This window comes from Diospyros lotus, chromosome 14 (assembly GCF_014633365.1).
Source record: "Diospyros lotus cultivar Yz01 chromosome 14, ASM1463336v1, whole genome shotgun sequence".
NCBI classification, from domain to species: Eukaryota; Viridiplantae; Streptophyta; class Magnoliopsida; order Ericales; family Ebenaceae; genus Diospyros; species Diospyros lotus.
In genome coordinates, this window is record NC_068351.1 from 36,087,401 (window position 1) to 36,112,248 (window position 24,848).

Genomic DNA, 24,848 nt, shown 5'->3' on the forward strand with positions numbered 1-24,848 from the left:
AGACTTAGAAGCTACTAGACATGACCCCAAACATTAGTATGGATTAACATAAAAGGAGACGAAGTGTGTTTAACAAACTGACATTACTCACATTCTAAATGTGATAAAGAAGACAAATGAAGAGACAACCTCTTCAAAGTTGATAAGGAGGGATGTCTTAGACGACAGTGGAGATCAAGAGGAGAGAGGAGACTGGAGCACGTAGCTCGTTATAAAACTGATGGTGTAGAAGTAATGTCGAGAAGATTTAGGCCATCGAACTCATACCCTTTACCAATAATCTTCTTCGTCATAAGATCCTGAAAGACACAATGGGTAGGAAAAAATGACACACAATAGTTAAGGACACGAGGAAGTTTATTGACAGAAAGTAAATTAAAAAAAGAAATCAAGTATGCATAAAACAAAGGATAATGGAAGAGATGGAGTAGGATGGGCAACCCCAGAGCCTACTACAGATGCAATGGATCCATAAGCTAATGTCACATTTGGAAATCAAAGGATGAGAGAATACTTGGGTTCCCAGTCATACAATCTACAGTAGGATTACCTAAGCTATCACCAATGGTTGTCGAGACTTTGATGGATGATTTAGAAGCCTGATATTGGGTAAAGCGAGCATATTCATTAGCAGAGATCAGAATTGTCTATATTCAGAAGGGCTTTTATCATGAATAGCAATATTGGCAACAAACAGTTATGAGAGCTTCCCATGAAGCGTCCAACAAGTGCATTTGGTGTGACTAACTTCGCCATAGTGATAACATATAGTTCTACTACTAGTATCTGAACCACGACCACACATCCACTAGTATCACCATTATGCTTTCCTCCATGACCAACCTTTCCACCACGATATCCATTTGCAGTCCAATTACAGTGACTTATAAGAGCTGCCATCAAGATCTCTACCTAATCGATTCAACTGGATTAGAAAATGAAGATACTACTGCAACTTAAACAATAGTCACCACCAAAAACAAAGCCATGGAATTGAAAGATCCAACAATTGGGAAGAATAACTCAAACAACTACAACTTGAAATCGACAATTGGGAAGAATCGATATCAACACCTGGGTGCCAAAGAACTCAAAAGATCCAATATTGGAAACTTGATGCAGTGTTGGGATTTAACAGGATTATGTCACAAACTTCAACTCGAATTGGAACTAGGCACACCTAGGCTTAGATCTTGATCTCAAGATTGAATCTAGGGCACGAAAGAGGACTGCTTCTGGTGAGTTGTAGTGTGGTTGGAGTAGATCAATGACGAATTTGCAACACAACTGCAGGAGGCCAGAGCAGGAGGGTGATGGAAGCTGAAGAACCCCAGAGGCCAAAGCAAAGGCCACCACACAGTGGAAGCAGTAGGGCAGACAATGCGACTGATGCAACAATGACCGATGGCGAGACGACCAAGCAGTCTAGCTACAGTCTGTCTCCTCTCTTCCAGTGGTGGCGACTGATGCAATGGAAGGTGAGGCAACCAACGGCGAGATGACCACATCTAGGGCAAGATAAGCGCGATGAGGCTACTTCAACTTTGCGACCAGATCTAGGGTAGGCGTGGACCAAATCTAGGTACAATCGGGACCAATTCTATGGCATGACAGGGACCAAATCTATGGCTCTAATACCATGTAGAAGATGAACAAAAAATGCTTTTCTATATTTTCATTGTTGCATATTACACCAATATATATAGTCTAGATCCTAGGATTATGCTCTAAGATATTCTACTTTCCATATTTACATAGATCTAGTTTCTATAACAACAACATACAAACAATATCATCACTTGTGAAGTAATTTAGAAGCCTCCGCCTTTCAGTTGCTAGCCTTGAATTCCAATACCTGCATAAAAAAAAGAAAAAGACAATTACATCCCACCAACTTGATTGTTTGTTTTTCTTCTCCTTTAGACCCTCAGTTCAGACTTCACAAACTAGATAATAGTTGACATGGCTAAAAAGTGAAAATTCCAAATATGTTCACTAATTATGCATTTAGAATAATAACTCAACTTTTAAGACCAAAAATAAGTTGTTCAGGTCAAAACAGCTACAGCACACTTCAAGCACTCTATACATCAGTTTAACAATAGCTAAAGTAAAAACCAGTTATGCCTTGAAATGCTTGACCATAGGTCAATTCAATAGACGTTTCAAAAGCATCAAATGGAAAAATTCAAAATAAGACAGCAATCAGAAATGTTGGTTCTCTAAAGAAATGAACATTGGGTAGTTCAAACTTTTAGAAGGGTGGGGGTAAAGTTGACTGATTAATGATCTTAATTAAGTATATCAGGCAAAAAAATTTCATACGATTACACTACTTCCATACAATGAGATATACATAAGCACTAAAATGCGTAGAATCAAGGAAGACAGATATAGTGACCTGACAAATTTTGACAAAGTAAATATGCATAGTGCTTGAATGGGGAAGATCTTAAGGAATTGAGTGATAACATGGTACTTATCCATATATAAGTAAATATGCATCGAAAACTGGTACCCATAGGGTACAAGAGAGAAGAACCTACACTGTTGCTAAATCAACATGAAAACGCAGTCCATTCTCGAATACTGTAGTTACAAGGGAATGATTTCCAGCTAGCACTTCAAGCTGCATTGTTCTATAGTCATTATGAATAGCATCAATCTTATTGACAACTGTCCGTATCTTCGGCTTGTTTTTGTCCAAGACTACCTGGAAAAAAACCAACTTCTCTCCATTAGAAATGGCTTACAGCAGCATCCCCAATACACTAAATTTCACAGAGCAATGCAAAGTAGTGGCAATAACTTTAAACAACATACCTGTGCAATAATTTTCTTGTACAATAGATGTTCATCCCTCAGGTTCAGATGGGCAATATGCCCAACTGTTTCAAAAGCTGAAGGAACAATCATACCCTTTGGGAGCAAGACCTCCAAAATCTGCTAGAATTATGTAAAAAGTGACGGGGAAAGAAAGAGCATCCACAATGAGAACATAACACTGGATGATCAATATATTTTGCACTCTTATTTAGTGGCTCAATCTTAACATTTAAGTATTCAATGAACATGATTGCTACTCGGGCTCAATATTGTCAATATAGGTACACATCACATGCAAAGCGAAAATGGAACAAAAAGAAACGATTTCGGTGTATGATAGGAGTGGAAATAAAACTTGAAGGCATGGTTAGCTATCAACTTGAAATGAGATGGAGAAAGTGAAAGTGGAACAAGAGTGAAAAGTGGAAGGTGAAGAAGAAAGAGGCCAAGGAAGAAATATAGTGGCTTACAGCGGAATGCATATCGTTGTAGGACCACTGTAAGAATTAGTTTCTGGAACTCACGGTCTTACAGCGGTATGCATACCGCTGTAAGACCACTTTAGGAATTGTTATCTGGAACTCACGGGTCTGCCGCAACAAGCATATCGCGGTAGGGTTCAAAACTTCGTGAAAAGGCCGTTTTAAACCCGTTTCAATCCAAATCAAAGAGAGATAGACTCCTTCAAGGTGCATGACTTTAATAACCTAAAAAGCACTATATAAAGACTTATTCTTGAGGAATTTGGGGGGTGTTTTTGGATAGAGAGAAGGAGGCAAGTCGAGGAAGAAGAAGGAGATTTTCTTGAAGAACTTCGGTTTTGGTTGTATTTTTCTGTTCTTCCTTCTCTCCAACATCATGAACTCCGTTTTTATTATTCTTTCATTGGTTGAAACTATGTTAGGCTAAGTACTTTGTGGCTAGGGTGATTGATGAAACCTAGTTCAATGATGGTTTAATTAAAAGTATTTGGATTTTATTATATTCTTGTCTTTCGAGTTGATCGTTTGTTATGCACTAATTCCGTTTTGATGCTTGGCCGCCATTAGAACGTGTTTGTGATTTATATTGCTTTCAAGAGATTCAATATAGACTAGCACTTGGTAATAAATGACATAAGATTCAATAATAGGTAGAGATATCATTATGCCTTGTGAAATCTTGTTTAGATAACCATTGTGGATAAATGCATGTTTGTATATTTGTAGATTAATTAGAGATAATTAATCTCATATATAAACATAGATTCGATTGACCATCGAGAGAGGCTTTTGATTAACTTAAGATCACTGATTTTTAGCTCCAAGTAAGAATTATAAAACCCGATCACTGAAAGATTAAACAAATTAAAGAACTACGATGGATTCATGAACCCTAGTGCATTAGATTTCTACATTCAAAAACCTAAAGAATTATTTTGTATTTTCCATTTAGTGAGTTAGTTTTCATTAAAATAAAACTTACAGTGAGTATTCTTTTAATTTTGTGTGGCTTATTAAAGTTAATAGTGGTTAAAGTAGGGATCAAAAGCTAATCTTCGTGGGAACGATACTCTATTCATCATTAGATTACTTTTTATGATTCCATACACTTGTGGGAAAGAAATAGGCGGACATTGGACATCCGAGAGAGGGAGAGAGAGTTCACTTACTCCATGTTCTAATGCAATAAGAAGATCAAGTCAGAAATAATAGAATGGGTTTAGAATGTTTCTAGGATCTCTTACACTATCTTCTAATGCAATCAGAAGTTCAAGATAGAAATGCCAGAACATGATATCACCTCAAAACATTCTTGTAGTAATGATATTGAGATTGCAAGAACAATGAGGCAATGCCACATGTAAAGTTCTGATCAACATAGGTTGAAGATACAAACATGTTTTACAATAGACACAATAAACCTTCTTTTTTCTCCTCTCGCTTACAATCCCCCTAATGAACATTCTATCAAATGTTTCAATACAGTGAAACACACAAGTGTTCTTCATCCTTTTATTCTTGGATGTTTACGGTACTTTTATCCTTATCCTATTGATGGATACAATTGTCTTATCAACCAATTTCACCTTTATCCTTATTTTATTCTTCAACACCAAAGGCTTCTTATAAATTCACTCTTATTTTTTTTGAAGTCAGAAGTATTGCTTGCTCTAAACCATTCTGAAATAGACAATGCTATTATTGCCTCCCACATTGGTCAAAACCGTTAGCTGACAGAGGGAAATCCCCTTCTTACTCCTTGCTTTTTTTAAAAGCAAGGAGTAAGAAGGGGATTTTCCCTGTGGGCAAACTGTTTCAGCTAACTTGGGAGCTGAAATAATCATTATTCTTTTGCATGCCAAAATTTGTCAATTTGACTGACTAGAAACACAACAAAATCCCCCAAATCTCAATCATAACATGTTTCTTAGAAGAACGTACTAGATAAATGAAGATGAAGAAGAAGAGGCAAATGCAAAGAATAACAGGCAAACTAGATTATGGAAGACAAATGACAGCAAAAGAAGAAGAACCATATAGCAAGAACAAAGAAAGACATGAAGAAAAGAGAAAAAAAATGGTTACAAATGATCATTAAGGTTAAATACCTCATTCAACTGCCAGTAATTGTAAAACAGAGTGAGCCTGCATCTTAAAAGCCTGAAAGATGACACTGTATCTTTCCTGCTATCCTCTTTCAAAACTGCCTGAAGAGTATGGATAGAATATTGAAACATATCCACCAAAAATAATACTATTAAACAAATTATCCAAACTGCAAGGACAAATGCAAGCATGCTGACAAGTAACTTGGGGTTTGTTTCATACAACTAAATATAAAGTACTAAAATTTTTACAATAATTTTCTAGTTTCAGAATATGTAAGTTTTGAATTTTTGAACTGAAATGTCCAAAGGCATATTCTGCACGTAGTGATAAATGACCCTAAGTTAAGCCAAGTCTACAAGAACAACAAGATATCAAGTCTTACTCCCACTAGGTGGAGTCGGTTGCATGAATTCTAACTCAGCAATCATCTTCATTTATAGCCATGTCTTCTAGAAGGCCCTTATAACTATTATATCTAAGTTTTCTGTAAGATTCAATATTCATAGAATACAACATGTGTGAAGTTTAGAACACCAAGATATGTGAGAATTTAAGGTGTACCTTTGCCTTCCATTGTGTAGAATGTGTTATGTAGGTGTCACAACCCCAAGGCTAGATTAGTCATAGTATATTTTGTCATGTACCTAGGGTTTAACATAGGATTGGATTGGAAATTGGAAGAATGAAGGGGGAAATTTAGAAGAAGAATAGGGAGAATCAAAAGAACAGAGTGAGGGAGAGAAAGATCGAGAGAGAGAGAGAGAGAGAGTATGGAGGAGGGAAATCAGAATACCATTTATCAATCAAAACATAACCATCCCATCCGTTTACAGTAGCCTTTTATAGGCATATCTAGCTCCTAATAGAATGCATAACAACACACAAGTGCTTTTAATCAATTGCTAAAATATCTCCTAATAACTATTATAAGCCTATTAACATATTGCCCCTCTATTGCTCCTAGGGTCATGATAATTCCCCCCTTCTTGAGAGAATTCTTGTTCCCAATAACTTGTAGCAAGTAGCTATTGCTCTTCATCCAATCACAACTTTTTCTATCTGGTGTATCCTTCTTTCTTTCTCCTTCTAGGCCACTTCCCTTTCATTTTTATGTTCTTTCTGTTTTGCCTTTCCTGCCAAGGTAGAGTGTATTCTTTGAGAGTCCTTATATAAAGATTATGCCAGTGACTTGTAATAACAAACAGTCCAGCAACAACCTCCTCTTCCATCTTCTCCCAGACCTTGTGGCAGTCCTTCTATTCCATCCACTTAAGTTGTTCCTTCCCTGCCAAAACTAGAACTGGAGACCGTTTGAGACCTACTTTAACCCAAGTCAAGGACGGCTCAGCCTGTTTTGGCACCAAAGTCAAAGGAGCAATATCCTTAGGACCTTCTTTAACTGCATGTGGTCCATCCCAATCTGAACCCAGCCTAGGATAGATGTTGCAGGTATTGCCACTCTCAGCACCAGCTTGTTTTATAACCAGCTTATCTAATGGAGATCGGAGGAGGAATTTCAATTAGGAGCTTATGCTTTCTAAAAATCGTTTCCAGCGCTAATTCTTACGGTCTAGCTTTCTCAGCAACTTGCTTGACTGTAGCAGGCTGCATCATTTTAATCGTTGGCCTCAGCTCATCATTGAGGCCACTGATGAAGCTAGATACGAAGTAGGCCTCATTCAAAGTCAGATGACCAGATAGTCCATGACAGAACTTTCTTGTTTCAGCTTGTTGAATTATTCGATTACATCTGTCATCAACCTCTCGCCAAATCTGTCGCAAAAATCATATGCAAATTCTTGCCAATTAAAATCAATTTTCAGCCTACTCCATCCTTGGAACCAGGCATCAACCATATCGTTGACATATGCTGCTACAAAACTTACCTTCTGATCCTCAGCTACTTGATAATAATGAAAAAACATCTCACACCACCTAATCCACCACCGAGGTTTATCACCTTCAAAGACTGGAATCTCTAACCTCGGCATGGGAGTGTGATGGTGACCTGGATTAGAGTATCTACCTTGAATTTCCGGCTAAGCTACATTATGTACCTCAGTTTCTTGTTGAACAGGAGCATGTGGAAGAATTCCTTCCTGTAGAACAGGAGCATGAGGAAGAATTCCAGCATCTGCTAGAACCGGAGATGCCGCTGATGTTGGAAAAAAAATCCTCCAGTAATCTGTTCTGCAGCAATGTAGAAAGCATCCTCGTCATTCCATCCATCCTTTGGTTGACATCATCCAGCCCCTGCTTGATGCTAGTGTGTTGTTCCGTAATTCTTCTATCCAAAGTATGCACAGCTTCTCTAATTGCAGCATTCTCCTCCGTGCAAAGACTTACCTCTTCCTGAGTCTGTTTTAGTCCTAGCTCCATAACATCTAGCCTTGCCTTAAACTGTTTCATTCTTGTACTGTTTCATTCTTGTACCTTCTGCCATTTCCTCAATTCACTTCCTTCAAGAAATCATTTCTGATCTACTTACAAGGACCAATTGTGAACAGAAATCTCCTGTGATTGCCTATATCTGAATCTCACGATGAAGCAGCATTGAAAACAGAGGATCAGTTAACAACCTCTAGGAATCAGAGAATTGATTACCGCTCTCAATTCCAGTCGAGATCACCTTACTCGCAGCCTGTTGAATTCCCCTCTGAAACAGTCTCCTGAATGGATCAACTCTGATAGCACCTCCTGAAATTGATTAACTCTGTTGTTCGATCAATTCTATCGCTGCTTCCTGAGAATCGCCTACTATCCAATTTAGTACCCTAGATCAAGCCACTCGGAAATCACCTAAATCTGCTTCAACTTCCTTGATCGACTGCAAAAAAATTCCGGGAATCATAGCCGAGAATCAACCGAAATTCTCAACTTCTTGTTGCTCAATCAGCTCTATTACAAGTCGCCTCTGAATCAGATTCACCGATTGTCTTTCTCACTATGTAGCAACTGAGGATCAGTTGCTAAGAATTTTTTGAATCACAACTGAGAATTGTTGGCTCTAATACCAAATGTCATGCACCTAGGGTTTAGAAAGGAATTGGAAGAAACCAAGGGAGATTTAGAACATAATGGAGGGGGAAACAGTACAAAGAGAAAGAGAACATAGAGAATTGATGGAGAACAAAGGAGATCGAGAGAGATGATTAAATTCAGATTATCAATTCCACCCTCACTAATTCTTTAGGTTCCAGCCTATTTATAGGCTTTCAGTTATTAGGACAGCTGAAAGGTACAAGCAAGGAAAGCAGTAAGGTAAAACAACTAACTGATACATGTAATATTGTTGGTTCCCGAATGAGGAAATAAGGAAACTTTGGCTAGCATCTCAAAGAGAGTTGTTAATCAAACCATCCTTAGTTTAGAAGCCAATCATATCTTCAATTTTTTTGAAATTTCTAAATTAGTGTTTAGGAAACTTTCGTATAGTGTTCTGGAAATTTCCTATTTGTGTATAGTCAAATCTTTCCTATTGTTTAGCCTTTGTAATCTTTCCTATGTGGTACATTCCTCATCCCTATAAGAGGATTTGTATTTTGTACGTATGAAACAATGAAGAATACATTCAGTTTTCACATGGTATCAGAGCCATAGTGATCTACCTTCATTATCTTCTTAATCCGATCAAACAACTGTGTGCCTTTATTGCCATAGTATTTTTTTTTTTTTTGTTTGATTCTAGTTTATCAGCCATTAATCTCCTCTAGCATGTCAGAAATTTCGGAAACCACTCCTCATATGACAAAAGGAGATGTTGTTCTGTTTAACCCACCTACGAGAAACATCTCAATAAATGAATTGTCAGGAATGCATCATTCCTACCATCTCGATGGTAAAAACTATCTACAGTGGTCTCAACTTGTGCGAACATTCTTGGAAGGTCGAGGGAAGATAGCTCATTTGACTGAACCAACCCCCAAGAGGTCTCAACTTGTGCGAACATTCTTGGAAGGTCGAGTGAAGATAGCTCATTTGACTGAACCAACCCCCAAGACCTCAAATCCAAGTTTTCCTGCAAGCTGGGAATAGTAGATATCTATTCACCAGCTTGAGGGGGAGTGTTGGTTCCCAAAAGAAGAAATAAGGAAACTTTGGCTAACATCTCAAAGAGAGTTGCTAGTCAAACTATTCTTAGTTTAGAAGTCAATCATATCTTCAATTTTTGGGAAATTTCTAAATCAGTGTTTAGGAAACTTCCTATTTATGTATAGTCAAATCTTTCCCATTGTTTAGCCTTTGTAATCTCTCTGATGTTGTACATTCCTCATCCTTATAAGAAGACTTGTATTTTGTATGTATGAAGTAATGAAGAATACATTCAGTTTTCACAAATATGTCATGGACCTATGGGTTACCTAGGGTTTTGATAGGAATTTGAGAGAAATCAGAGGAAGAATTAGGTGGAAGGCGGGGGGGGGGGGGAAGACATCTAGAAATGGTGGAGGAATACAGAGAACAACAAAGAGAGGGAAAGCAGAGGGATTGTGAGAGGGAGTTTAGAGAGAGATACGAGAGAAATCATAGAAATTCAATATCATTCAAAATAATCCCCTCCACTTACAGTAGCCCTTTTATAGGCAAATTTGACTACTAACTGAATCATAACAGCACCCATGTGCTCCTAACAAATTGCAAATATCTCCTAACACACTATCATAAGCTTATTACAATATTGCCCTTCTATTGCTTCTAAAGTTATGACAATTCCCACTGCCTTAAAAGGTTTTTTATTCCCAAGAAACATATTACCGTTGAGCCGTTGTTTCTTCAACCAATTCCCATTCTCACTGTCTGTTTCATCTTTTTTTTTTTTTTCCCTCTTTCTCGTTCTAGGCCCATTAGTCTTTGCCTTCACATTCCTTCTCTTTTGCATTTCCTGCACTTGTAACATGTTGTCTTCGCAAATCTCCATAGCTGTTCCAAATGGTTACCACAACTCCAAGAAGACAGCCTTTAAGTTGTGCACGTCAGCCTTTTCATCAATCCTTGGCAACCCCTCTTGAATTTCCGATGCAGTGTAAAAATAGGTATCAACTTGGCTAGTATGATCTAAAGAACCTCCAACCATTTTGGTAAGGTCGAGATCCTGATCCATCTCATCTTCGACTTGATCTTTAGCCGTGTCATGACCCAAGATTCCATAGAAGGACATTATAGTAATAGATTTAGCAAGTTGTTAGGAGATATTTTGTAATGCTGTTATAGCACATGGATGCTGTTATTTTGTTAGAGGAAGCCTATAAAAGGCTGTTGGTAGGAGAAGGGAAGGCAGATTGTTGAATGAATGAAAATCTTAATTCTATTTGTCTCTTAATTCTCCTTCCCCTCTCCCATCTCTCCCGCTCGTTCTTCTTTCCCCTCTCTTCTGTTCTTCTGTTTCTTCCCCCTTTTTCTGATTTTTCCCCCTCATTCTCCTCATTTCCTCCCCCAAATTTGTCAATTCTTGGTTCTAAACCTATCAGAATCCTTTCGATTTCCGATCTAATCCTACAATAAACCCTAGGATCATGACAAATGGTATCAGAGCAGTCCATCATTAGCTGTGGTTTTGATTCGAGTTCTGACAGTGAGTATCGATGAGTTCCGCCAGTGGCTCCAAGAAGATTGCAGCAGAGCCAGGGTTCTTCGGGCACATCGGTGATTGGGTGATTCGATTCTAGGCAATTTTTGGTTGAACCTCGGAATTTGATTCCGCGGCCTGAGAAGGAAACTGTGGCAGCAAGTTCGGCTTGAAGAGGAATAGCATTTGCAATTCGCCACTCCTAGAATCAGAGTCGAAGGCGAGTTCGATTGCTGAAGACGACTTCGAAGGACGATTAGGTTAGTGAATTTTCATATCCGACCGTGATAGAGGAGGTGAGGTACGACCACAATTCTCGACAACCCAGGCGAATGCAAGGAGCTATCTGGTAGTGGTCCTCAACCCAGAAGGTTGCGATTGGAGTGGGATTCCAAGTATTAGCAGTTATGTGAGTATCGTTATTTGAACTCGGGAGTGACGCAATACAATGGGTTGGAATCGAGAGTGTCGCGGTACAGTGGGTGTAGCGATTGGAGTAGCAGTGAGATCTAGTGATTTCTAGAATCAGAAGCGCAGATTGGGCTAGAAATCAGGCAGTCATCGGCCTTACCCAGACCTCCGGGTGAACCCATTGAACATCAACCCGATCGAAAACACCAACCAATCGGCTAGGTGGGACACGAACTGAGGAACATTCGCAATTGGTGTGGGAGTCCGTTGAAGGCGGTGACGCGGACGACCAAGAGGTTCACGAGTGAGTCGGACGAGAAAGTAGGAGACGCGACCATTGTCAATTGCGGTCAGTGGTTAAGCAAAATAAGTTCGGCGACTCCAGTGACTTGGAAAGTGGTTGATGTTAGGAGATTAATCTCCAACAGTGATTTACGAAGGTGATCCAGCAACAGATTCGGAATGGGCGAGGCAAGATGTTGACGAACGGCAATGAATTTTAATAAGTCTTGCACGGAATTGGCATGTGAAGGAGGGTCAGACAGATTTCGGCTTGAATCCGGCAAATTGTGTCGACTGCATCAAAGTCGATCAGCATGCACAATTGAGGACGAAGCAGAAATTCGATTCCGACACACGAAGATTGAGCTTGGGCTGATAGCTAAGGCCGAACTTGGAAGTGCGAAGCAGATTCCAGTGAGCTCCGGCAATTCCGACAAATCCAAGTTGAAGGCTTGGGGCAATCAATTTCAGCGATTAGAAGTTCAATGACTAATAGCAACGAATCAGTGAAGAGCGGTATGTATACAATCCCTATCCCTTGGTCTTCCAAGTGTCATGTCCGTGAGATGTCGACCATGGGAAGCAAGGCACATGTGACACAAATGGGGTCTCAATTGCAGTCGAATGATGCTGCATTTTCAGTGGTTAATTTTCATGCAAGAGAGCAGCCTTAATTGTAGCCGAAGGATGCTGCATTTTCAATGGAATGTCCTGCTCGAGAAGCCTTGGGAAGTGGCGCACAAAGGGGTCTAATGGAGTCTCAATTGCAGCAGGAGAAAGTTTCCTTTTAGCTGGAATGGAGCCTCAATGGCAGCCAAAGGAGGCTGCATTTTGAATTGGCAGCAACAAGGACAAAGGAACAAGCAATGGGATTCATGAAGAGTGCAAGGAATTCGGTCGAATGTTCCACGAGAAGCTGCAAAAATTTGCAATGATACTTATTAAGAAGTATCATTACAACTTCCCGGTGGAATACTTCGATGATTATCATGGAAGTTTTAACAAGGAGAAGTTTCTTAAAATGGAGAAGCCAAAGGAGAAGACAAGAAGGTGGGAAACTGATTCATCATTGTCTTCCAAGTATGTGCTTGGGTACTTTGAATTAGGCAGCAATATCAAGAAGGATGTTGGCAGCATCAGAGATGATATTGGTGATGGATTACATCCTTCAAAGGGAACCTGTAATAAACGGATAGATAGGGCAACCAATGCAAAGGGATCATCTGATATTGCTGAAAAAGAAGTCCAAATAGAGGGGAATTGCAGCCGACAAAAGGGAAAAGAAGTTGTTGAATTACTTGCAGGGAATCAAGAGATCATAACTGAAACTGCAGTCATCATTAAGGATGTTCTAGGTGATAATCGAGGAGGTCCAAACCAAGAAATGATTGGGGAAGTCAATCAGAAAACAGTACTGCTGGGAGCTAACAAGAAATTGGGAGACTTGGACATGAATTTGGCCACAGCTGCTTTGCAACCAACTCTGCAACAATGGAAAGAGTTAATGCCTCATTAGAACTGGCAGTTAAAAAATGAAGGATTATTGAAGGAAGAGGAAGCAGAGGATTTAGTTGATAAACAAGCTATAAATCGTGTGGAAAAAGATGGAAAGGATGAAGTACATATGGCAGCCGCTAAGAAATCATTGGCAAGGATTAAAGTGGCAGCAAATCCTAATTGTAAGGCTCATAGACAACCTAAGACTGTGTATCCAAGGCAAGTCTACAATTTCCCAATGTTGTATGTACAGAGTGTGGGGGATATTGCTGAAACAGAGCAACGCCATGGGATGAATGGGAATAGAGTAGAGGTTGCTATGGAGGTAGGTATGTCATCCTTCCTCGTATTGGATGGGGGGATTGAGTGTAATTGGACAGCCTTTGCAGGACTTGGGTGCATCGGACTTGAACTTGATAAAGTTTCTTCTGCTAGAGTCTTGCGCCAACTTAGTCTTGGAATTAATCTTGAGAACCTACAAACGAAGAAGAAGAAGCCTAGAAGAAGAAAGAAGGAAAGAGGCATGACAGGGATTGAGAAAGCTGGAATTGGTTAATAGTAGTTACCAATTGTTGAAGTTCTTGGGGACAAGAACTCTCTCAAGGGGAGGGGAATTGTCATGACCCAAGATTCCATAGAAGGACATTATAGTAATAGATTTAGCAAGTTGTTAGGAGATATTTTGTAATGCTGTTACAGTACATGGATGCTATTATTTTGTTAGAGGAAGCCTATAAAAGGCTGTTGGTAGGAGAAGGGAAGGCAGATTGTTGAATGAATGAAAATCTTAATTTTATCTCTCTCTTAATTCTCCTTCCCCTCTCCCGTCTCTCCCTCTCGTTCTTCTTTCCCCTCTCTTCTATTCTTTTGTTTCTTCCCCCTTCTTCTTTTGATTTTTCCCCCTCATTCTTCTCATTCCCTCCCCCAAATCTATCAGTTCTTGGTTCTAAACCTATCGAAATCCTTTCGATTTTCGATCTAATCCTAGAGTAAACCCTAGGATCATAACAAGCCGGCATTACCAATGAATCAATGTTTTGTTCCCATGCTACTGTACCCTGGTTTAGCTGCTATCCTTCGGATTTCTTGGCCATTGTAATAGGATTCATTTCATCATCTTTCTCCTCCTGGTCTACCTCGATCTCAGAGGTTCCGTTCACCTTATTCATTCTATTCCCTAGTAAGACTAGTCCAGTCCCTTCTCTAGGGGAAAAATCAAGAGCAACCCTTACTGCATTCTGGCGAGTGAACATCAATAGGAATTGTTGCATCTGGGCTCCCATTTCTTCTCACGATTGACCCCTCCAACCTTTGTTCCAGCCCTTTCATTGAACTCTCCATCTTACAATCCAACGCCATGATCACTTTGTGGTTACGAACACTCCCGATCTCCAGTCAATCAATTCTATTTTGGAGTTCCGTCATGGTCGAGCTAACTTGTTGCAGCTGCGACTCGAAATCCTTCATGCGAGTTCCCTCCGCCATCTAGCCAATCCAAACAGAGCCCCGGCCAAGATTCGTTTCTCTATCACTTCGGCAGAGTCGTTGGAATTGGTCTATAGATCAACAAGGTTCACCACACTTTCGTTGCGTTGTCACGCTTCTGCAACTCAATGGCCAAGGATCACAAGCTCAGTTTAGCCCCAAACAAATGGTTCCAAATCCGCCGAATCTGCTTTGCCCTCAATTGCAATTTAATGGTAGAAGATTTAATCAGTTCAATTCAGCCTCTTACAAGTTGCCTCGCTCTATGACGCCTTCCAATTTGGAATCGTCTGGCCTTGAATCTGCTTCGGCGTTTGGAAGGGCCAATCACAATGGATTCAACGGCCAAAAATCTTCTGGTCCGATTCGACTGTGATTTCCGATCAACCTAAAGGAATCGACTCCTTACTCACTGCAATCTTAACGACTGGCCGAGGTCCACCAGTAGATGGTAGCTCCTTGAATTGGCCTAGGTTGTCGAAAATCAATCACAGAGGAACCGTCGATAATCGTCAGACATTAATAGCCAAGGAATAGCTATTGCCCAATCACCATCCAATAGCTCCGGAACCACCGAAATTCACTTATCCCTTAGGCCCGAATTCGCCAACTCTGCTCGTTGAATAGTTAATAGGATTTTACAGAATTCAAGCACTCTGCCTGGATCATTTTTGGAAGTTGGATTGTTCAATTGTTAGAACTTCGATTCCGTTATATTCATCGGGCCACTAGAATCGTCTGGGCTGAGTCACCTTTTATGCAGCGACTTGGATCTAGCCTCTAGGGAACAACCACCACAATTCGCCCGAATCTGCTATGTGACTCTTTCTAGTCGAAATCAATAGAATTGCCTCAAGCTTCCTTGATCTAGGCCTCAATCATTAGAATTAATTTCACCGGTCTTCAACTCGAATCAAAACCACAGCCAATGATGGATTGCTCTGATACCAATTTGTCAGGGACCTATGGTTTACCTAGGGTTTTGATAGGAATTTGAGAGAAAACAGAAGAAGAATTAGACGGATTGGGGGGGGGGGGGGGGGAAGCAGCAAGAAATGGGGGAGGAATGAGGGATCGTGAGAAGGAGTTTAGAGAGAGATACAAGAGAAATCATAGAAATTCAATATCATTCAACATAATCCCCTTCTCTTACAATAGCCCTTTCATAGGCAAATTTGACTGCTAACTGAATCATAACAACACTCATGTACTCCTAACAAATTGTAAATATCTTCTAATAAACTATTATAAGCCTATTACAATATTGCTCTTTTATTGCTCCTAAGATTATGATAGTCCACTGTTGGAAGGGAGATTTTGGAGCCACTAAGTTAAAAGGGCCTATTTGATTAAATTCTTGAATAGGTCACTATGTGGATAAAATAGATCTACATACATGCAGTAAACTCATGGTGGCTAGTTAGTGACTCATTCTTGAACTTGAATAAGAAAATTGATTTAACTAGCGAATCTAGAAAATTGCAATGAATTCTTGCAACAATGACCCTAATTGCTTTTCTTTTATTGGCTTAATTTTATTTCCATCATAACGAAATCGGCTTGATTGATATATGTACTCTTACCAATTCAACAACATAGATTCACGCTATTTTATTGAATCATAAATTCGACTTGCCCCATGAACTAAAGTATTTTGATTAGAGAAAAAGAATTTTCGCTAACTTCTTGATCTCGTTTCCCGGATTTATCGGTTGTTAATCTACTAGTTTAGTGTGAGATAGAGATAGGCATATCTTAACAATGAATCGATCAATGAAAGAAAGTGGAAGAAATGGAATTTAACCCTTTTACTTTTCTAGCGGACAAATTACTCCTTGAAGGAATCCTATTTCTTTTTCATACTATTTCTATTTTTTTATTATTTTATTCTAACTTAATAGAATAATAATGGATTCTATGTATATAAAATAGAATGAATAACGAAGCAAAAAAATTTGATGAAATCATGAAAAACGGAAAGAAACCTTGGATCTAATCATACTATTCCATTATATTGACAATTTCAAAAAACTGATCATAGTATGATGGTAGTTGAGCAAGTATGCCCCCATCGTCTAGTGGTTCAGGACATCCCTCTTTCAAGGAAGCAGCGGGGATTCAACTTCCCCTACGGGTAGAGGGCACTATGAAAGTAAGTTGATCATAACTACATCAAGGAAGTATGAATCCTAGGGTCCATACTAACCTAACTCAGCCAAATCTCTTTCAATGGAACAAAAGCGGGGATTCGACTTCCCCTACGGGTAGGGCACTGTGAAAGTAAGTTGATCATAACTACATCAAGGAAGTATGAATCCTAGGGTCCATACTAACCCTAACTCAGCCAAATCTCTTTCAATGGAACAGAAGCGACAATTAGGAATATGTTACCGTTGTGAGAAAAATTTAATCCAGGACATCAGTGCCGGAAGTAGTTATTACATATGGAAGGATTTGAAGAAGAGCAAGTAGGGGTTAGTTGAAGAAACAGAGCCAGTTGCTATAAGTTCTTGGGGACAAGCACTCTCTCAAGGAGAAGGGAATTGTCACGACTCCAAGGGTAGATTAGTCATAGTATATTACATGTATCAATTATTTGTTGTACCTTACTGCTTTCCTTGTTTGTACCTTTTAGTTGTCCCAATAACTGAAAGCCTAAAAAACCTATAAATAGGCTGGAACCTAGAGAATTAGTGAGGGTGGAATTGATAATCTAAGTTCAATCATCTCTCGCTACATTTCTCTCTCTCTCGACCTCCTCTGTTCTCCCTCAATTCTCTGCTCTCTCTTTCTGTTGTGTTTCCCCCTTCACTCTGTTCTTATTCTCCCTCAATTTCTTCCAATTCCTTTCTAAACCCTAGATGCATGACATTAGGCTAAATTCTTCCTTTTTTGGCTCTATTCTTAATGATTACAAATGAGATTCATCGTTGTTGTTGCCAAAAATACAACAATTAAAATTTATGGTGCGAGGTTCACTCGAGCTTGGTGTCGGGTGAAGTTAAGTTGCCGTAAGAGAAGCTGCATCAAGGGAGTTCACCACAAAGATGCCCGCCACAAGGATTTCGCCACACACTCCTTTGCCACAAAGATCTTCCTTCACCACAAGGTCTTCGCCACAAGCTCCTTTGCCACAAGGCTTTGGCTTTGCCGCTAAGTCTCGCCGCGAGCATTTGGTTTCGCCGCTAGATCTCGCCGCTAGATCTCGCCGCAAGAATTTGGCTTCACCGCTAGATCTTACCACAAGTTTTGGCTTCGCCACAAGGATTTGGCTTCGCCGCTAGGTCTTACCACAAGGTTTTGGCCCTGTTGATACTCAGAAATGGGTTAGAAGGCTCACGGGAATCCTCACCTGCGACGACCCTTCGATGCCTAAGTCAATACCAGATCCAGATAACTATTCACAAAAACAGTGAAAATGCAATCAAAGTGTCCAAGATTTTACCGAAATCGAAAGTCCTCTTTAATGTCCTATAGCTGGGTATTTATAGGGCACGATTCTCAAGCATGGTTGGTGCTGACACGTGGCAATTGCTGAGTGGAGCTTAGGCTTCGTTGAGAAGAGGTTTTTTCCGCCTAGCTGTGAGGCTATTCGTGGCATGCTGTCGTGAGGCTAACCCTCACAGACAAGACCTGCTGCGAGGCTGACCCTGGCGGCCAACCTGCAAGTAGCCATGAGGCAGCTCATGGCAAGCACGGCTAGCGTATGCCGTGAGGGCCTGCGAGATTGGCCCTCGCGGCAGGCTGCCACGAGGCAGCCGGCGGCAATCCTTTTGTCGCCAGCTTTTTCTCAAAATTTCACTTCCCCATTTTTTCCTAGCACAACAACCGTACTATGTATATAGAGAGAAGAGGGAACCTAGTCTTTTTATATTAACAAAATATACCCTAGTGAGCCCACTCATCACAGAACACCACCAAGTTATTTGGCCCACATTATCCACCTCCACATTGAGCCAGAAGATGTTACTTTGGCCCAGTAATTTAAAGATCACATATACTTCATGGGTATCATGTGATAAGGGTAGCCATGTAATAGCCTATTAGAAGAAGGGTAATATTGTAATAAATGGGGATGGTGATTATGGGATAGAAGAATGTAGAAGATCGGTAATTAGGAGATTGTAATTCAAACCTTGACGCCACTCCTCAAGGAGGAGTATATAAGCCAGCAATCGCTGCTTTAGCGAGCATGCTTGAATACAATTGGATCCCATTTCCCTCTTTCACATTCTCTTTTTCGACTCTCCCTCTCTTTCTGTATTCTCTCTCTCTCTCTCTTTCTGCTCATCAATTCTCGCACAATTCATCCTGAATTGCGAGAGAATCCTCTATCAAAATCGAGTTTTGACAATGGGCTCTCTATATGTCTAATTGAAACAACATTTTATCAACCCATTTCACAAAATCAAAATCAATCAATTAGTGATAGCCCAATTTAGAAAAATATTCTAACATGTCTTTCTTAGCCTTCTTCTACCTCTTTTGCTAAACACTTATTCCATTATATCCACTCTCCTCACAAGATCCTCTATTGGTCTTTTTCTCACATAAAAAAATCATCTTAATCGTGTCGCATGCATCTTATCATCAATGGGAGCTACTCCAATTTTATAACAAATAACCTCATTTTTAATATTCTCTTTTTTATTTGTATGGTTGCACATACATCATAGCATTCTAATCTCCAAGAACCGCTCATATTGTGCACATGTTGATACTTTATTGCCCAACATTTTGCACCATACAACAAATTTTTTTGGATGAAGTGTTTAAGATATTTTATGCCCATCCTATAAATTTTTTTCAACTTTAATGGGATTTTACTATCATATAAAACACTAGACATACTTTACATTTTGACCATCATGCCTTAATCCCATGAGTAACATCCTCATTGACTTTTCATCTTTTTGGATGAAGTGTTTAAGATATTTGAATTGATATTTACAAGGATTTATTGACCTTCAAGTTTCAACGTAACATCATCAACATTTATATTTTACTAGTTGACTTTCCACATATGTGGTTTTCAAATGACTAGATTTTCATATTAGATTATCATGCAACTCAAACGAAATTACCTTTGAAACCATTGAGTACATTTAATTTTTTATTTAATGATCCTTTTTTGATAAATAAACAAGAATATGGGGGGGTAGCCTTCATGGACCAGTCCTTGCATAAGCAGAATGGGCAGGAAACCAGAAGCCTCAACCTAGATACACAAACTTGCTGTCATAAATTATGCCTACTAAGTTTCGAACAAACATGTAAATGTTTTTGGAAAAAGAAAGACATTAAGCTTATATGCTAGTATTTGATCTACCACTTTCAACATCCAATGGTGAAAGACCAACTATGCAATCACCTTGCGTTCTTTATCCCTCCATCATCCCCACCCCCCCCCCCCCACCCCCCAAAAAAAAGAAACAAAAAGGGACTTGTGTAAACATATACCCCCATAATGCCCGCATGTTTTTAATGGAAGCACTCAAAAACCTAAGTTAATGCTGCAAAGTCCTTTCTAAAGAGAATATATATCATTCTTCTTGCATAGACAAGATTAAAGGAGGCTACAACAGACTTTACAGTGTAGGGTTTCATCAAATGTGACAGGCACATGAACACAAGTGACATGAAGTAATGGCCACAGTTCTGCCACCATGGAGTACCACCTACATCTCTCTCATTGCCTCACATACACACACACACACATATATATGAATATATAAATTGTGTACATATAGGAACTAGTATGCTTCTACATAGATGGACCACTTATAACGCAAACAAATAATAAGATGCAAAAGTTTATTTCTATTGTGCTTTCTTTACTTCCTATTCAAGTATATGTCCAGTTATTCAGTCATTCTTTTTTTTTTTTTAAGCATGAACAATATTTTTCTAATCTTCAGCAGTTTCTTTGAAGAAACAGGCGTTGAATTGATTGTTAACGGAGAACTTTCCCAATGTTTTTTTTTATTATTATAAATAATTCTGAGAGAGATAGCAAGTAACTCGCAGAAGTGTTGTAAGATGCACCTTAATTGCCCCCGGCAACTGATCCAAGCTTTTTCCAGCATGCTTTTCATCCAAAAGCAACAACCGAGTCGAACCCCTCCATTTCCTTGCCTTAAACTCAAACCCCAGCAATCCACTGAAGTCATCCTCCTCCTCCTCCCCTTTTTCCTCTTCTTCAACAATCTCCACCATAGCATACTCATTCTTCCCAATTCCTTTCTTCTGCCCCTCTAACTTCTTCCTCTTCTTCGGTCTTGAGAGCCTCGCAAGATTCCCAAACTTAACGAAACCCCGTGAACTAAAGGTCCTTGCGAGGTTATCCCTGTACAGAACGGGGCTCAATTGTTCACCATCTTCATCGGTTTTTCCATTTACTCGATTCAGAGGCGCTAAGCTTTCGCAGTCCTCAATGGCATAAGAATTTATGTTTTGGATTTTGAGAAGGTTTAGGGACTCACCTTCTTCAACTTCGTCACCCGGAATCCTAGCGATGTTTCGAATACGAGGCCAGTTCAAGAGGTGGCCACGGAGCCGGCTTTCGAGGACAAAACAATGCTTGGCCGGGACCTGAAGGGCCGCGACGTCAAAGATACGAGTGAAATTCTCCCTGTCAATTAAGTCGTCGACATCGTCTCCTGCGCGTCTTTCTTCTGATAATTTGTGGACAGTGGCAGTGGATGGTTTTGGGAGGGGAGGGTTGTACTGAGAAGGTTTGTGGCCCTTCTGGAGAGAAGGTCCGTAAGAAAGCGCTTGACTAAGGGTGGTGGTGGAGGTAGAGGCAACGTAGAGAGGACAGAGAGAGAGAGGATGAGAGCGGAAGGTGAGATTAGGGAAGAAGCGAGGTTTCGAGATGATGAAGGTCGCCAGTGGGAGAGAGTGCGTCCGCATCCTGAAATTGGCGACCATTGTAGCCTCCCAGCTTTCAATCTTGGGAAATTTGCAAAAATAGGACTGCCGGCGAAGAAATTTTTAAAAATACGACTCTTATTTTTTTTTTTTAAATTAAGATTTTTTAGAGTTGAATGGACAAAAATGCCCCCGATTTAAATCAGCTTAAGATCCCCTTCGTCTTCTTCCTCTCGCACGCACATCCTCAATCGCCCCGCTGACTAGAACATCTCTATCGCTCATCCTCTGTTTTAAGCGTCTAAGGTTGGTGCTTCTTCGTCGATCTTCGCTTTTAAAGTCATTGCAAGTAATTTAAGAATATCTGATATTTGTTAAAGATATCTGTTAAAAATATCAATTAATAGATACCGATATCTGTTAAGGACCGATATCGGTTAAGGACCGATATCCTTAACAGAACCGATATCTGTTAACCGATATTCTTAACAGATATCTTTAACACTTATTTGTTAAAGATATCTGTCATGACCACGACAAGAAACTAAAACAGTTGCAGTGAATATATCAATCACGACCGCAATCAACGATGCTATGACCCTACTGCAATCGTTTTTCTCATTTTCTTGTACATGGCCGCCATTTGTCTTTTTTCCTCTCTCATCAATGCAAATAGACGCAGTACATGTATAATATATGATACATAATGGAGAAAGAATGAGAGAGACCCATATCTCTTGAATCATAAACAATATATACATATATATTTAGGTTACAGAGAATGGTAAAAAAACAAAAAAATGATAGATGGATATATATATGTACCTTATATATATAGAGTAATAGAAAGAGAAAGAAAAAAATCTATTGAAAAAGAAGAAGACGAAGGGGATCGTAAACTGATTTAAATCAGGGGCATTTTAGTCTATTTAACTCTCAAAAGTCCTAGTTTTGCAAAAAAAAATTAAGAGTCTTATTTTTGCAAAGTTTTTTGCCGGCCGTCCTATTTTTGCAAATTTTCCTTCAATCTTCAACCCTTCTTACATTCTAAAAGTTATATAGGTAGACCTGCGCCCATTTATTTCAAGCTTCACAATTTTCCCGTATCTATTACTACTTACGAGTTTGCCGCATATTAATTTAAGACCACTCTTAAGGCTAGGTTTTTCCAACATGGGTCATGCTATTTACAACAACAACAACATATCTAGCCTTTATTCCACTATGTGGGGTCAGCTACATGAATTCTAGACTTCCATGTATTTCTATCTTTTGTCATATCTTCATTGAGATCCATACATTTCATATCAAACTTTAATGTCTCCCTCAAAGTTTTCTTAGGTCTGCATTTACCTCTTTTTTTGATTAATTGTTCCATTTCATCAACTCTCCTCATAGGAGCGTCTCTTGGTCTCCTTCTCACATGACCAAACCATCTTAGTGTAGTCTCTCTCATATTCTCCTCTATTGGCACTACTCATATCTTATTACGAATAACTTCATTTCTAATTTTATCTTTTCTTGTATAGCCGCATATCCATCTTAACATCCCCATTTCCGCTACATTCGTCTTTTGCTCATGTTGGTATTTGACTGCCCAACATTCTGAGCCGTACAACAAAATTGGTTTTATAGTTGTCCTATAGAATTTTCCTTTCAATTTTAATGAGATTTTACCATCACATAACACCCCCGATGCATTTCTCCATTTTAGCCAACCTGCCTTAATTCTATGTGTGACATCCTCGTGAATTTCTCCATCTTTTTGAATCACTGATCCCAAATATTGAAAATGGTCTTTTTTTTGTAAGATTTGGTCTTCTAATTTTATTATAACATCCTCCATTCTTACATTCTTACTAAATTTACATTCTATATGTTCTGTTTTCTTTCTGCTTAATTTAAATCCCTTAGATTCTAAATTGTTTCTCCATAATTCAAGCTTAGTGTTCACTCATTCTTTTGTTTCATCTACCAACACTATGTCGTCTGCAAATAGCATACACCATGGGTCATGCTATTTATACAAATAAAATTTTTACGAGTGCATTATAGGGGTTGCGGCAATGCAGTGGTGAGCGAGAATGATTCAGTGACAAAATGGCAGGCGATAAGAGCAAGGCTTGGGAAGGGGAGAGAGAGAGGAAAAGAAGGGGCAAAATGGTCAACAAGTGAAAGGGGAGAGAGATGAGAGGAAGGAGTAAAATTGTCATTTCACACCCCTTGTAAACCCACATGTACACTCCATTTGTACAAAATAGCTTTTTCCTTTGGGAAATTCTATTCACAGTCAAAATTTTACTCTTCACAACCACTTTTTAATATCCCTAAAATATCCTCGAATAAAAATTCAATTTTACCCTTATCTTCAATACTCAACCACCCAGCTGACATACCACTATATTCCGCCGGCGAATCTCTATTCTTCCTCAAATTCAACCACCCACCTGACATTACATCACAGGCAAATTTATTTTCTCTTCAAATCTTTCATCCCTCTTATTTCATATTCACACCCATACTAATTCATTTTCACTTAAATCCATTTTCTTTGAAAATACGAGCGACTTAGCTATTTATGATCCATCATGGATTACTACACTAAAATGGATAACTAGGAAGAGTTTGAGGAAGAACAAAACAACGATTTAGAAAAAGAATATCACGCATAGGTAAACACACAATTTGTATTTGTATTTATAACAATATTGTATTTATAATAGTGTTTGTTTGTATGTGTTTGTATTTGTAAGAATGAAGTTGCGGAAAGCCCTTCCCGAACCCCAACTAGCCTCCATTTCCTGAATGTTGAGATAGCTTTGCCAAACTATAGCATTCGGGAAGGCTAGGCTTCCCCGAAATCCAGAGTTCGGGGAAGCCTAGCCTTCCCGAATGCTGGAGTTCAGGAAGGATAGCCTTACCCGAACTATGGGATTCGGGGAAGCCCAGCTTCCCCGAACCCTGGAGTTCGGGCATGGTATTAAATAAAATTTATGAGTAAATATGTATTTATTTTTTAAAAAAATTAAATTATTTAAGTCCAATACTTATTTAAAAAAATTAAGTATAAAAAAATATGTTAATATAATTTCATAAAATATAAAAAATAAAAGATGTGTTCCCCAAACCCATGAGTTCAGGGAATTATGGATTTCCCGAACCCACAAGTTCGGGAAATCATAGTTAGATAAAAAAAAATTAAGTAAAAAATTATATATTTGTTTTTTTAAAAAATTAAATTATTTGAATCCAATACTTAAATAAAAAATTAAGTATAAAAAAAATGTTAATATAATGTTAATATAAAATATGTTATATAA

At 39.0% G+C, this 24,848-nt stretch overlaps 2 protein-coding genes across 4 annotated transcripts in view; one reads left to right on the plus strand and one right to left on the minus strand.

Annotated features, from left to right (window-relative positions):
- Positions 1–21,607, minus strand: part of LOC127789906 (tRNA (guanine(37)-N1)-methyltransferase 1) — a 38,251-nt gene extending 16,644 nt beyond the window's left edge. The window contains exons 1-5 of one of the 3 annotated variants that reach the window (XM_052318994.1): positions 20,704–21,607; positions 5,417–5,515; positions 2,824–2,943; positions 2,547–2,713; positions 1,785–1,855 (exon numbers count right to left, since the gene is read on the minus strand). In XM_052318994.1, coding sequence (XP_052174954.1) covers positions 1,785–1,855; positions 2,547–2,713; positions 2,824–2,943; positions 5,417–5,515; positions 20,704–21,588 — 1,342 coding nt within the window. In that variant the 5' untranslated portion in view covers positions 21,589–21,607. Of the gene's footprint in view, positions 1–1,784; positions 1,856–2,546; positions 2,714–2,823; positions 2,947–5,416; positions 5,516–20,703 lie in introns of all 3 variants that reach the window. The other 2 variants (XM_052318995.1, XM_052318993.1) reach the window with 2 other exon arrangements.
- Positions 16,417–16,933, plus strand: LOC127789907 (uncharacterized). The gene has a single exon (XM_052318996.1). The coding sequence runs from the start codon at positions 16,701–16,703 to the stop codon at positions 16,794–16,796; it is 96 nt and encodes a 31-aa protein (XP_052174956.1). The 5' UTR covers positions 16,417–16,700; the 3' UTR covers positions 16,797–16,933.
- Positions 21,608–24,848: the final 3,241 nt, after the last annotated feature.